This window comes from Schistocerca nitens, chromosome 2, assembly GCF_023898315.1.
Source record: "Schistocerca nitens isolate TAMUIC-IGC-003100 chromosome 2, iqSchNite1.1, whole genome shotgun sequence".
In the NCBI taxonomy this organism is placed as follows: Eukaryota; Metazoa; Arthropoda; class Insecta; order Orthoptera; family Acrididae; genus Schistocerca; species Schistocerca nitens.
The window spans coordinates 463,023,978-463,038,525 of record NC_064615.1 but is presented as its reverse complement, the minus strand read 5'-3'; the positions used below and the strand labels follow the sequence as shown (position 1 = coordinate 463,038,525).

Sequence of the window (14,548 nt, the reverse complement as noted above, 5' to 3'; positions counted from 1 at the left end):
ATCATGGACATGTCTCGGTGTCTGCTAGCCGAAGCGCGAGTAGACAAGAGATTTTGGCCTGAAGTGGTTTGTGCAGCAGCGTACCTCAAAAACAGAACTTTAGCTAACACCATTGAAAAGAAAACTCCTTATGAGATATTACTGGGGAAAAGACCTAATGTTAATCATTTGAAATTGTATGGGAGTAGAGTTTTTGTAAGAGTACCTGAGCAACTGAGGAAGTCAAAATGGGATAGGAAAGCCGATTTGGGGGTTTTAATGGGTTATTGTGAAGTAGGCTACAGAGTGCTAATAAATAATAAGATAGTTGTTGCTCGACATGTGGACATTGTTGAAAGTGATGTTAAATGTATTGGGTTTAAAGATTATGATTCAGTAAGTGAATATTTTAGTGATTCTGAACACGAAAGTATAGAAAATGAAACTGAACTAATAGAAAAACAGAAGGAAATTGAGAAAAATGAAAAGCTTTCTGATAATCATGAACCAGAGAAAGTACTTGGGTTGAGGAGATCATCTAGAGAAAGAAAACCAAAAATATTAAATGATTATGTTTACAGCAACTTTATTTATGTAAACTTTTGCAGTGCAAATAGTCCGGAAAGCTTTGAGGAGGCGATTAACAGCGCCGAATCAAATTATTGGGAAAAAGCGATGAATAAGGAAATTGATTGTTTGAACAAAAACAAAACATGGGAATTAGTAGATAAACCAGTTGATAAAGAAGCCATTGATGTAAAGTGGGTTTTCACAAAGAAATCAGAAAGTGTTTACAAAGCAAGATTAGTTGTCAGGGGGTTTCAACAAAAAGAAGTCGTCGAGGATATTTATTCTCCAGTAACCAATATGCAAACATTAAAGATTTTGTTGTCATACTGTTGTCAAGAAGGTTTGGTTATAGAACAAATGGACGTAGAGACTGCGTTTCTAAATTGTAAAGTTTTATCTGAAGTTTATGTAAAGCAGCCAAAAGGACATGATGATGGTACGGATAGAGTCTGTAAATTGTATAAAGCATTGTATGGTTTGCGAGAAAGCTCACGAGCTTGGTACAATTGTCTTGATGAGTTTTTAAGACGTTTAGGTTTTAAAAGGAGTAAATATGATTATTGTCTTTATGTATTGCGAGATGGAGATGTCTTGATTTATTTGATTATTTTTGTCGACGATTTGCTCATTTGCTGTGTGAGAAAAGAAAAAATTGTTAAGATTAAGAACTTATTGTCAAAACGATTTAATATGAAAGATTTAGGTGAGGTAAAAAGATATCTTGGGATCGATATTAATTATGATTGTGAAACAAGAGTTATGAGTTTGAGTCAAGAAAAGTATATTGATTCGTTAGCTGTGAAATATAAAATTGAAGATTCGATCTTGTACAAAATTCCAATGGAAGTAAATTTAAAGTTAGAACCAGCGTATGAAGATTGTAATGACGTTAGATATAGAAACTTGATAGGTGCACTCTTGTACGTAAGTTCGGGTACTAGACCAGATATTAGCTATAGTGTGAATTACTTGAGCAGATTCCAAAGTTGTTACAGTAGTACTCATTTTAAATATGCTTTGAGAATTTTGAAATATTTATATTTAACTAAAGATTTGAAATTAAACTATTGTAGGAATGAAAGTGCTGAGATATTAGATTGTTTTGTGGATTCAGATTGGGCAGGTGATAGTGTGGATAGAAAGTCACCTTCTGGTTATGTAATTAGATTATTTGGTAATGTTGTATTTTGGAAGTCAAGAAAACAAGCGAGTGTTACAAAGGCTTCAACTTTCGCAGAATATGTAGCATTGTCTGAAGCTGTAAGCGAGGTGAAACTTATACATGATATTTTAGACATTTTTAATGTTAAATTTGAAAAACCTATTGTCATATATGAAGATAATTCAGGAGCATTAAATATAGCGAAGTTTGGTAATTTTACAAAGAATTCAAAATACATAGAAGTGCATTACCATTTTGTGAATGAGTATTATTTACAGGGACTCATTGATATTGTTAAAGTAGATTCAAATGAAAATGTTGCAGATATATTCACAAAGTCGTTATGTAAAGAAAAATTCATTAAAATTAGGAATATGTTAAACATCGCGATATAAATGTAAGGAGGTGTGTTGGAATTATGTAATACATTTATATCGGATATGAGAAAGTTCCAGAACATCGTTCTAGAATAAGTTATATCGAGTATGTTTGAGAAGTATCGATTGTGGTGACAGCTATGTTTGTGTATATATGCGTGAGTGATGAGGCGCAATAGAGTCTTCGTGTGTCTTTTATGAAGTGAACCTATGTATATTTTAATAAAGTATTTTATAAGTAAAAGTGTGAACGTGATTCAAAACAGACAGTTTAGAAAGTAAAAGATATAGGAAGCTAAAAGCATGTGAAGCAAGAAATGGTTAATGAAAAGAAATGCTGTGACCAAAGAAAATAATGTAAATTAAGGCCAAGTGGGTAGCGAGAACCAAGGACATGTTGTGACATCAATTACCACCTACAGAGTTCTGAGAAGTAGGTGTCTGGGGAAGAAAGTAGATGGCATGTGTGGTGAATAAGGCACCAAGTTCAAGTGAAATTTAATTGGAAGAATGTCATGAAGTTCTATTCCAAATTCCAAGCCACCTTCCTTGATGTTGACCTCATCCTCACTACATACTTCTGTTTACATTAAACATATTAACAACAGTACTTACATTTTGAGTTGTCGTCCTTTCCATGTCTAACATTCCCTCCCATACATCCTTGGCATTTGAGGAAAATGCATTTGTTCAGATGAAGACTCTTTACAGTAATACAGCACTGTTCTCACCTCTACCTTCAGTGGACATAATTATTCCACACACCTAGTTCAAAAGCAGATTTCCCACACCATCACATCCAATCCTGGTACAACTGACCTCTTCAAAAATCAGCTTAGGAGCACACCTCTTGTCACTATTATCCTGGTCTTGAATGTATCAATTAATTACTTTGACAAGGCTATGACTTCCTAAAATTGTGCCCCAAAATTCTGTCTGACCCTTTTGTCCGCCACACATAGAATAGGTAACCCCCCCAATCAAAATCTCTGCAGTATCCTGGTGGGGCCCTACACTCCTTCTGCACCCATTTCCCAACACTATGGTTCCTACTCTGGCAACCACCCCTGCTGTAACACTTGCCCCATGCACCCTCCTCCACCACCAATAATGGCCCTGTAACTGGCAGAAGACATACTATCAAACTGAGAACCATCTGTGAAACAACATGTCATGTAACAGCTGTTATGTAAATACTGTTTCGCCTTTTACATTGACATGAGAACCACCAGCTTATCAGTTACCATGAATGGGCATAGACAGAGTGTGTTGCAGAGCATGTGCTGCAACCTGACAATCATGACATCAGTGCCTATTTCACCACACATGCTATCTGGACTCTTCCCCCTGATACCAGATTTCAAGAACTCCACAGATGGGAACTGGCATTACATGTCCTTCATTCTTGCCACCCACCTGGCCTTAATTTACATCAATTCCTTCAGTCTCAGCAATTAATCTTTTCAGTAACTATTCCTTTCTTCAAACACTTTTAGCTGTCTATGAAATGTAATGAAATGATCGTGTGGTATTGTTGACTGGGAGGCCCCATCTGGCGAAGTCTGGCCGCCGGTTTCCAAGTCTTATTTCACATGACACCACATTGGGTGATTTGCATGTCGATGACGATGAGGACAACACAACACACAGTCCACAAGTGGATAAAATCTCCAACCTGGCTGGGAATCAAACCCAGGCCCATCGCATGGCTGGCAAATGCATACCATTCAGCTAAGCAGGCAGACTAGCTTTCTATATCTTTTATTTTCTGGCCTGTCTATTTTTCACCTCTACCACATACAGTTCACTTAGTTTTAAGCTCTTATTAACTCTTGCGTGATGCTTTGTCAGTAATCTCCATCTTGCTTATTACCCTATTTTTCACCTTTAAGATCTCAGGTTTTCAAATCTTGTTTGGTGTGGTCATCATTTCCTAAACCTCGCCAGTAGTTTTCCTTCAACCCTCTACCTTACCCTTCAATCCTTCTGCCAGAGGAAGGAGCCACTGTCTCTTATCACTTGCACATTTACTAACCTTTATATATGTTTTCTCTTGCAGTCACTTGGGAAATAGATGTTTTTTATCTATACTGTTACATTATATTTTCAAAAAAAGTTGATCATTTTCATTGATAAATTGGATCTTATAATTTAGAAACAGAAGAAGACTATCTAGATTCATTTACAATTCACAACTTCTACAAAAAAAGTGGTAATTTGAATGGAAATGCTTCTGACAACCGGTCTGTCTTTGAGCAGTTGGTGAGGGGCGAAATTTACCTGCCTGCATAGGACATACATCCTTTCATTTTTTATTGTGCAGATATAAATACAGAACTCACCACATTGATGAAGTTTAGAATCTCACAGAAAGTAAATCTTAAGACATAGACTGTAAAAGGGCGCAGTTTTGTGTCAGCAAGGTACTCCACAATAGTGTTCTTTCGTTCTGGATTCCATTCATTTCCCAGTACTGGAGATCCTGAAATAAAATAATGAATAATTATTATCTTAACCATTTGGATGCTACAGACATGCTGAGCTTAACACAAAGTCATTACCACCAAAGTGGGCCACCTGTCCTAAATAGCCTGTATTTGTGTTTCAAACTCGACTGAGGTTACGTGAGTGGCCTATCTCATCCTGTGCTGAATATTTCTTCTCCTTCTGTCTCTGAATGGTTTTTCCCCACTCAGATGAACATTATTGTACGTGCAAAAAATAGTTGCTCACTCTGAAACCTCTCTGCAAATTTATGGTTGTTATGAATCTGCAGAAATGTAAAGATAGCATTTCTTTCAACAGTGTCTGATCCATTTTTAAAAACACGTTCAAAACCTTGCTATCATTTTCGGATTAGAAAGAACTATGAATTACATTATGAGACTCTAATGTTACACCTGCTTAAGTAGATGGCTTAGGACTGTTACTTCCAGAATTTGTGGAGAAGTTATCACTTATGTCGACATCAAATAATACATCCACACTGTTACTTTTTGAGAGTCTCTCCATAACTTCTTTTTCAGTGCAGCCATGACACCTTTTCATTTTCTTCGTAGAACAGATTATGAGAGAAGCATTGTTATGCCAATCCTGATGAACAGTAAGACATATAGCAAAGTTGAATGCAGCATACTGAGATCAAAACAGACTAAGCATCCAAACACAAATTAGTAGCCAGAGCTGTGACAAGCTACTGAGATATGGGGTGGAGATTCTGTTGTATGCTGAAAGTCATCAGCAATACGCAAAGCTCCTGAATGGTGATGATATTCACCTTTAGAACTCAGGAGTCAACAAGGAGGCACGACATTTTTTTATCAACAGCACTGAAGGAAATCCCTAAGGCCATGCTAAAACTTATCAACAGCACTTGCGGAGTGGTGAAGTGTGAACAGTAAATTCACCAACAGCAGTCAAAGGGTTAATTATACAGATGTAATTAAATGCCAGTAACTCTAATCACCTAGATTATCTTCCCATTGGTAAAGGCACCTACATACTTGCAGCGCACGAGCTGTGTGACACTAGATGCAAGGTTTCTATGGCAAGCATAAAGAGGTGCTCAGGCTCTGTTTTTTTTGTATGAAAACTACTTTGAGCAAAGTAAAAAGATATTTTTTTCTGCATTCTTTATATCATTAACTGCAGTTCAGAATCTGTATGATACTGACCATAGTCAAAGGTAACAAAATGACAGAGCTTCCTATCAAAGACAATCTAGGATAATGATTTTCATTGTTCCATACTCCGTCAACACCATTATCAGAAATATCGTTTCCTAAAAAAAAAAATTTGGAGTACTTTAGTGCATCAGCCAAATCAGCACTTCATCAAATAGGAGCACAGAGATACTGCCAAACACAACAAATGGTATCCTCTTTTTGTCTCTACTGCTTTGTTTAACAAATATGCATGTAGCTCCACACAATAAGCAACTACATTGTCTTAGTAACACACTTAATGAAAATTCCTTTCAAATTCATTTTCCAACATAATCTGATTTTGGTTTCAATTCATTGATATTATCTTCATCTACACACCACTGTTTCATACAAGGCAAATCATGCTGAAAGGTTTGTGGAGCAAGATGTGCTCATAAAAAGAAGATGCACATAAATGTGTTTGAGCTTATAGCTGACACCTACAATATTTCATTGCAAACTATGGCAGGAAATGATTTTAACATTAATAATGAAAGACTCAATAAATTATACCATGAACACACTTCTCTAGAAACAGTAAGAGTAAGGAGAAAACCTGCACCATGGTTTACAGTCCATCACAAACACCTTACGAGTGTTAGAGATGCAGCACACAGAACACAAATGGCATACAACCTCTGATAATCACCTCATCTACAAGCAACTACGCACTACACAACCAAGTTAATCAGTCTGTAAGGAATGAAAAACTCAGGAATGCCCACTAGTTAAATAAGGACGTTCAAAGACTTGCCGTTCTGTCGAAAAATCCGCAAGGTCTAGCCATGGGCAACTTAAATCTGCTCCAGTTCCTATTGATGATCTAAACGAGTGTTTCATCATGCTGATATCTTTACCTGACCAACGCACAGAAACCATCGATTCCCTTACGGTATCAGCGGCTGGTACAAACAGAAATTTTTCACGATGATTTAACAGTGAGAGCAAATGTCAGTTTTCTCACTGATCTGCTAGTACCCAAAATAATGGACAGTTTTAACGATTCTCTGACCTCCAGCATCTTCCCAACAGCCTGGAAGCAGTAACTCATAAAACCACTACCCAAGAAGGAATCAGCCAAACAACCTTCTGACTATATGCCCATTTGCAATCTACCAGCATTATCCAGGGCTTTAGAATACACAGTTCATGAACAGCTCACTAATTATTTAACATCAAATAACCTTTAAAACTAATACCAGCCTAGTTTCTGGCACAATCACAGCATGATGACTGCTCTTTTAAAAGTGACCACAAGAGTGAAACAAGCTATGGACAAACAACAGGAGACTACACTATGTGCTTTTCGGATTTCAGCAAAGCTGTCGACACTGCTGACTTAGACACACTACTAGCTAAACTCACAAGAAAATATTTCTCTCTTCAATTGCCGTACAGTGGTCCCACTCATACCTTACATTTCATCAATGGTGTGTCATAAATGGAACAGAAAAGTCACAATGGAGGGGTGCAGTACCAGAGTTCCTATGAAAATCAATACTGGACCCATTACTCATGTCATTATATGTTAGTGATAAGTCAAACATTCTTTCTAGTGATGTGTCAAATATTCTTTCCCACAGCAAATAGCACCTACACACTAGTGACATCCACTTATATCTAAGTGCAAATCCAACAAACCTGTGCACATTCATTCAGCATGTAAATGCTGATTTCCTGCCACTATCAGGGTGAGCACAGGTATGAAACTTAACCCATCTACAATGGAAGCCATCTTAGTTGCTCACAAAAACCTGCCACCCCACAGTTCAGAAAATCTCTTCCACCATTAATCCTAAATAACACAGAAATAACATTTTCTTGTTCTGCAAAAAGAACTTGGTGATAATTCTGGATCATAACTTACACTGAACACACAACTGCAGTCTAGAAGAAGTATCTGAACAGAACAACAGGAATCTTGTTCTTAACAAAGTAAAATTCTCTCTGTATCACCACTTGACACTGACATGTTCTCTAAATTATTTTCTGTATCAGGAACACAGCGTTAGAACAATCTGCCTCAAACTATCAGATACATTAAATTCCTTGCAAACTTCAGAAGGCAGCTAATGACCTGTCACATAGCAATCCCTCTAATCAGTCCCCCATCCATAGCTTTTCTTTGCCCCTTGTCAGCAATTCTGTGTTTACATTCTGTCATTTCCTAACAACCACTGTCATTGTTACTTCAATCTGCTCCTTTTCCTCTCTTTACAGCTTCAAATGTGCTAAGCCAATCCATATAGTTCTAAATGCCCATTACCATGATTATTGTCAATTATTGACATTATTATTATTATTGGGAATATTTTGTAATATACTTGGTATGCGTTCATGGTCAAATGTGAGAGAAGGCCTTCAGGCCCTAATCTGGTCAGGCTAAATAAACAATAAATAAATAAGTATTCTTGTGAAATAATTACAAACATTTATAACTTTTGCCACTACTAGTTTACTATTTTCACTATACTTCCTTATTGATTTGAACTCTGCTACAGCTTTAACATTTTCTAATGACATATCATGAATCATCAGGGAAACTATCTCAGACTGACAGGATGTAATTAATATTTTTTAAAAAAATCAAGAGAATACCTTAACTTTAAAAAAATATGTATAGTATGGATCTAATTTGTTATTTTGTTACACGATGAACTCACATCATATATGGTGGCATCTGATTCTCTCACATAAGGTGGTATCTGATTCTCTCACATAACATCACACAAACTAAAGGGATTTTCACCACATAAGTTTCCAACTTGCGGATGAGGTCAGAGCTTATACCAAATAGACTATATTTGGCAATTAGTGCACATAAAATAAGAAACAATAATCGAAAATCAAATGTGGAAAGCAGCTCAGAATTCATAAAACTGTTCCTAAATGGTTGGCTCAATACACACACACTGCTCAGAAGCAACTGTGGAGTATTACTAGAGCTTTATTACTACTCTATGACTTTTTGGACATATTTTTTTAGCATCATCAAAAAGGGATAAAATGTAGAAAAATTTAATTCACCTTGACAAATAATAATTCAGTACAAAATTGTTTACATACCTAAATCAACAGCAAGCATGTGAATACAACCTCCTTCCCATGCTTTCCAGAGGTAACCAGGTGTGGCAAAGAACAGAGCTTCAAGAAACAGAACAAAGCACACCCACTGGTAATAATGCTGAGATGTCAGCTTGTCCTTACCCTCTTGCTGTGTTGCAACACCTGGTTTCACAATGTCCACTCCTGCAGAGCCTGAAAGTTCAAAAACACAATTTTTGGAGATTTTATTTCTGTAATACATTGTGGAAATATGTGTAAATCTTCCAAAATGTGAAATTGCCCATTATGTTAATCCCTTTAGTAGAAGGAACAGTCTAATGAGCATAAGGTTACCGTATTATGAAACCACCAAAATGGGGAAACCCTCAAAGGGATTGGTTAACATGCTTTTAGGATGGTTGTAGTCTAGCTCTTGGAAGGATGGTAGAATAGCGTAAATATTGCTGACATAATATCACATATGGCAATGCTAGAATCTTTTTTAATAACAATATATGATTGCAGTATATCTTATCTGAGCATAGCCTAGGTAATAAGTATTAGGTTTGGATGTTTTTTGGCTTTAAATAAGGAAGTATGATTGCCACAAAACAGTGGGTGTTACGCTCCTATCAAGATCTGGACTAATCCCTTTAGGACTACCAAATTAATGTTCCTACAGAGATCTGGACTAATCCCTTTACGACTAACAAATTAAACATAATTTGTTCAATTTTTGGTTGTCAAATAACTATATTACAAACGAAACAAATAATCAAAATGTTACATACATCACACATAGGCCTACCTACATTAATTTACAACCCACATCCCACATGTATTTTTCACTTTACTGAATCTGATTAAATTTTTCTTTTATTGACACAAACAAATTTTTACACAAATTGATTTTACCACTGCAATCTATTTTTAAGGCTCCTTAAGTATAAATTTAAATTTAACAACAATAGCAGTAGGTCATACTGTAATAAAATAACTTGAACAAAACATTAAACATGAACTGATAAATGTGCAATGGTATACAAATGCAATGAATTTATGTAGGCCAAATATAACATGAATTTTCCCTTTCAGATGGCAGGCAATAAAGTAAGGAAATCATCACAATAGTCTTGGGATGCTGCACAGATGCAGCAGGCTACAGATGCTGTTACCAGCGGCGAGATGGGATGGCTGCTGGCGTTTCCAGAAAAATTTCAACACTGTATTGGAGTGTGAACTGGTACAACTCCTGAAACTGTTGGAATCACACACGTTGGTATGACTATGAAGGACGTGGGTCAACTTCCATTCCAAATAGCTGAGAAAAGCAAAGAGGTAACTTAGTTTTGGAAAGAAATATTGTACAAAAATGACATTTTTTGGCAATAACAGTGATGCTTCCAAAGATTGTCTCTGTACTGCTTGTAACTATACTTGGTTTTAAAACCAAGAGAACTCCGGTTAAGGTGTCATCAATGTAATTTGTGAGCACACTCTGAATGTGCTGGAGTAAGCCATAAAAAAACTTTATTGGTTATGTATGTATTCAAATAGATATGACTGGTGAAAATTATTTTTTCAAAAACGGAACTAATTTTGTTTCTTCATGGATTAACATTCATAATTCTACTTTCAGTCTTGACTTTTTGTAAGATTTAACTGAGAAACCTTAATTGATACTGTTGAAGAATTGTTTCAGGAGTGGCTTTTTATTTGTAAAGTACAAATCTATTAAATATATCAAGTATATAATGTTTATCTGCATTTCTTACTTTTTCTTACCCCTATGTCATTTTGTCCTGACATCAGTCTAAAATGACATATTATGCCTTTCTACAAGTGTGTCAAGAATGTTTGGTTTACGGTACATTAATTTAAAAACACGGCACTAAAACTGTGAAACCTACAAGTGAATAGGCCTATGGCATGGTTCTGATAAAAATTTTATTTAACATCATGGTTTATAAGGCAATAGTGACCTAAAAACAAAATGGTATGTCATTTTAACTGGACTTCCCCTAACTGTACCTTTGTTCTGATTTTCCATCAAATTATATAAACTTTATGGACATGCAAACTTAGCAAAAATCTTTTACGATAAATTCAAATATTTTTATCTAACAAAATTTTTATAGATTCTTCCATGTAAGTCCATGATAATAATATAATTAAATAACAAACAGAGAACATAAATTCTTTAAGATATGAGATGAAAGCAAAAATCGGAAGTGAAACTAAAAAAATGTGGACATCAGTAGAAATAGAGAAAATGTATGTGGACACTAAATTAAACGTCGAAAATGCGGGTGTGTCCTTTTTTAGACGGACCCTAAAAGAGCACATATTTACACTGTGTATGCTAGACAACATATGTATGTCATATATAGATATAAAACATTAGCATGACACTTTCTATTTATTTTTTGCTTTGTGTGTTAAAGATTTACTGTTATTTGTTTGTGAACGAATTTCCTGACACTAGCTGGTTTCATGACTTGTACACCTCATCACTGCTAAAGTCGCTATCATGGTACACCAGCATGCCAATTATTCAGTAGTAGCAGTATGTGTTTCTGTCATTTGGTCTCATTTCTTACGGTACCACACATCATACAACAGTTCTTGTGTATTGTAGAAATACAGCCCAGTATGTGTGCACTATGAGGAGACTTTGAAATTCCAAATCCATCTGCCAAGTACAAATGGAATGGTTCACAACTGTCAACAGATTACTGACACAAAGAAGTATTCCACGACCTACAGTATAGTTAACAGGCAGGCCTAGAGGTAAATACACTACGACTAACTACTTCTATGTGTTACATATAGGAGACATAAAAGAATACGTATGAATGCTGCTCAGTTCCAATCTGTGACTGTGGGTACAGGAAAAGAATGCGTGTAAATGCAGCTCAGTTCCCATCTGTGACTGTGGGTACAGGGGTAGCAAACATATATGCAAATGGGAAAATAATTTCGAACTACATCATTGAAATAATTCTCATAGCAAAATTTCGCAACAATAATCATAATTATTATCATGCAATAGTAATCATAATAAATAGCACTATGACAGCTGAAATGTACAGACACGGATATTTTGAAACGTTTAGAGTACAATGACTAGATTTGATGCGTCCATGTTACCGACGCAAGCTGCGCGCAGTTACCCTGTACCGAAAATAATGAAATTCAGTATCTCCATACCCTATGCTTGAAAAAGAACAGGAAACAATGAAAACGGGTGTGAGTTGCATATCAGGGTGATCAGAAAAACTGCAACATTTAAAACGAGTTATTTCGGACGATAAAGCTAGTCACTGCATTTACTAGAAAAGCAGAATACGTGAAAAGTATCTTAGCGAATAATGTCGGGAAAAAAAGGATACTGTGGTACGGGTACCCAATAATACAATAAATTAAGTAATCACAACTTATAATGATAATAATAATAATAATAATAATGTGCGCTCATATTGATAAGTAGGACTAAAAATGCAAAAATCTTAAACTATGCAGACCTTTGAAATGGCGCTCCACCGTGAAAGTCGCATGGATCCAACAAAAAGTGTTTAAAGTCTCGCGGTTAATGTCCGGAGCTCCAGGTATACAGTCAACTGGTTCACCGAAATATTGTTTCGATGTCACAAGCAGTGAAAATGCTATTAACATTAACGACGTTAACTTGTAATGCAAGCGAAACACATTATTGTCTGTGCAAGCATTTTCGAGCTTCAGGAAAGCCGACAGATTGCGGACCAAATCTATCATAGTGACGAAATCCAAAGTGGTCTCCAAACAACTAGCACTTCTCCAAGCTGTGAAATGGAACAATCAACTGTTACGGCGCCTATGACCTACGTTCATTGTTGCGCTAAACGCAACGGGGCAATACTGAACCAACAGTGGTGCCAAAGTGACAAGTGTTCTTACTGGCGCCATTCGTAAACTTTCCGAGACCGTGTTTCATTATTTTTTATTTTATTGGCTTATAGCATACAAACTTTTTAGCCATCGCCATTTAAATGGTTGATACACAGTCATACACAAAGCAAGACATCATTTGTTCTTCACTCATGTATGCCTTCAGATCGAGATTGTTGGGCTTATATTCGAAAGACACAATTAACAACTAACCGCCTAGTTGCCATTTAAATTCTTTAGTTAACTTCAATTACGTTTAAATCTTTATGTCTTCTTTTGCTATAAATCTGGATATGGCGTCGTATCGTATGTTCTCCTGCTTGTGTCTCTGACAAATGGGATCGTGCAAAGTGGTTGGCAGTACCCAAGTCTGAAGAGCTCCTTTAAAAGCGTCTACATTGAAATAAGATGTCATTTATATTACCAATCTTTTCTTCTTCACACTGACACTAGGGTGTCTCCGATACTCCGATTTTATGTCAATGGGTAGGAAAGATTCACAAGTGAGTGGCACTCTCATAATGGATGTTATAATTTTCCTTGAGTGTTTGAACCTGGGCAACCATGGCTTTTCTGGTATGACTGTCTGTATATGTGCATAGCTTTTAGCTCTTGTTTGTTGACTTTCATTCCATTCTTACCGACACAAGAGAAGCGCTGACCGTGATTCAGTAGTTCTGTCTATTCAAGCCGTTATTGCTTAGGACAAGCGTTTTGGTGTCACTTTTGCGGCCACATTCGTTAGCTTGTCCGAGGACCATAGTGAAAAGGTGCGCTCTAATACCTCTCTAACGACGAGTGGACTAAACAGTGGAGCAAAAAAGAAATTGAAAAGACGACGCCTTCATAAATGATGACTGCTTTTCTGTATTGGAGTCCGTAAAACTATCTCATGGGTCGGGTCGTTATTTTTCCTCTCTATAAGTTATTAGGTAGATCTCTGATGTGTACTGTTAGCCTAGAACATGTAGTATGCGGTGAAACCGGAAAGCTGAGCATTTACCGGTACTTAGAAACAAATTCCATCTCTAAAGATGTTTGCGTCGAAGTGGTATTAAACCAATGATCTCTACCTAGAACAGTAAATTTAATTGGCCAAGTGAAGTGCTTTACTATGTTAATATAATTACGAATGGCTGTGAAAATCATTGATCCCCGTACCGAGTCAGAAACAACTGTACTTTGGGGTGCGGGTTCACTTCAGGACAATATTTTAAGATTTTTTGTCGACAGTATGCGACAGGATTTAAAACTTGTTCTGTGAGCTGTTCGAAGTTAAACCTTGAGTAGGATTGCCATCCCTCCCAATACTTAGAGACCTTCACCGTTATGGACCTTCTTGTCCCGACAAGACCGAGTTATGTACAGATTTTATAAAATAGTGCAAAAATTATTCAAGTATTTATTTTCTATTTCCGCACACAACGTCACTGTGGAAAGGGTATTTTCGCTGATGTTGGCCTAGTGAACTGATGGAAAAAATCGATTGCTGCGATGGATTGTACCAGCTACTTCTGCCGCAACAAGTTCCCTGTGATTGTGTTCTAATCAGAAAGTAATTATATTAAATCAATTTTTTAACTTTATTTTTACACTACCATCTGAGAGTATCCCGACGAGGCCCAAGCTAGATATCTACATCTACATCTACATCCAGACTCCGCAAGCCACCCGACGGTGTGTGGCGGAGGGTATCTTGAGTACCTCTATCGGTTCTCCCATCTATTCCAGTCTCGTATTGTTCGTGGAAAGAAGGATTGACGGTAAGCTTCTGTGTGGGCTCT

General features: G+C 36.5%; 1 protein-coding gene across 1 annotated transcript in view; it reads right to left on the bottom strand.

The window, feature by feature from the left end:
- Positions 1 to 12,611, bottom strand: part of LOC126235097 (innexin inx2-like) — a 59,357-nt gene extending 46,746 nt beyond the window's left edge. Inside the window, exons 1-3 of the mRNA XM_049943831.1 lie at positions 12,452 to 12,611; positions 8,859 to 9,050; positions 4,431 to 4,570 (exon numbers count right to left, since the gene is read on the bottom strand). Of these exons, the coding sequence (XP_049799788.1) occupies positions 4,431 to 4,570; positions 8,859 to 9,050; positions 12,452 to 12,611 (492 nt within the window). The remainder of the gene's footprint in view (positions 1 to 4,430; positions 4,571 to 8,858; positions 9,051 to 12,451) is intronic.
- Positions 12,612 to 14,548: the final 1,937 nt, after the last annotated feature.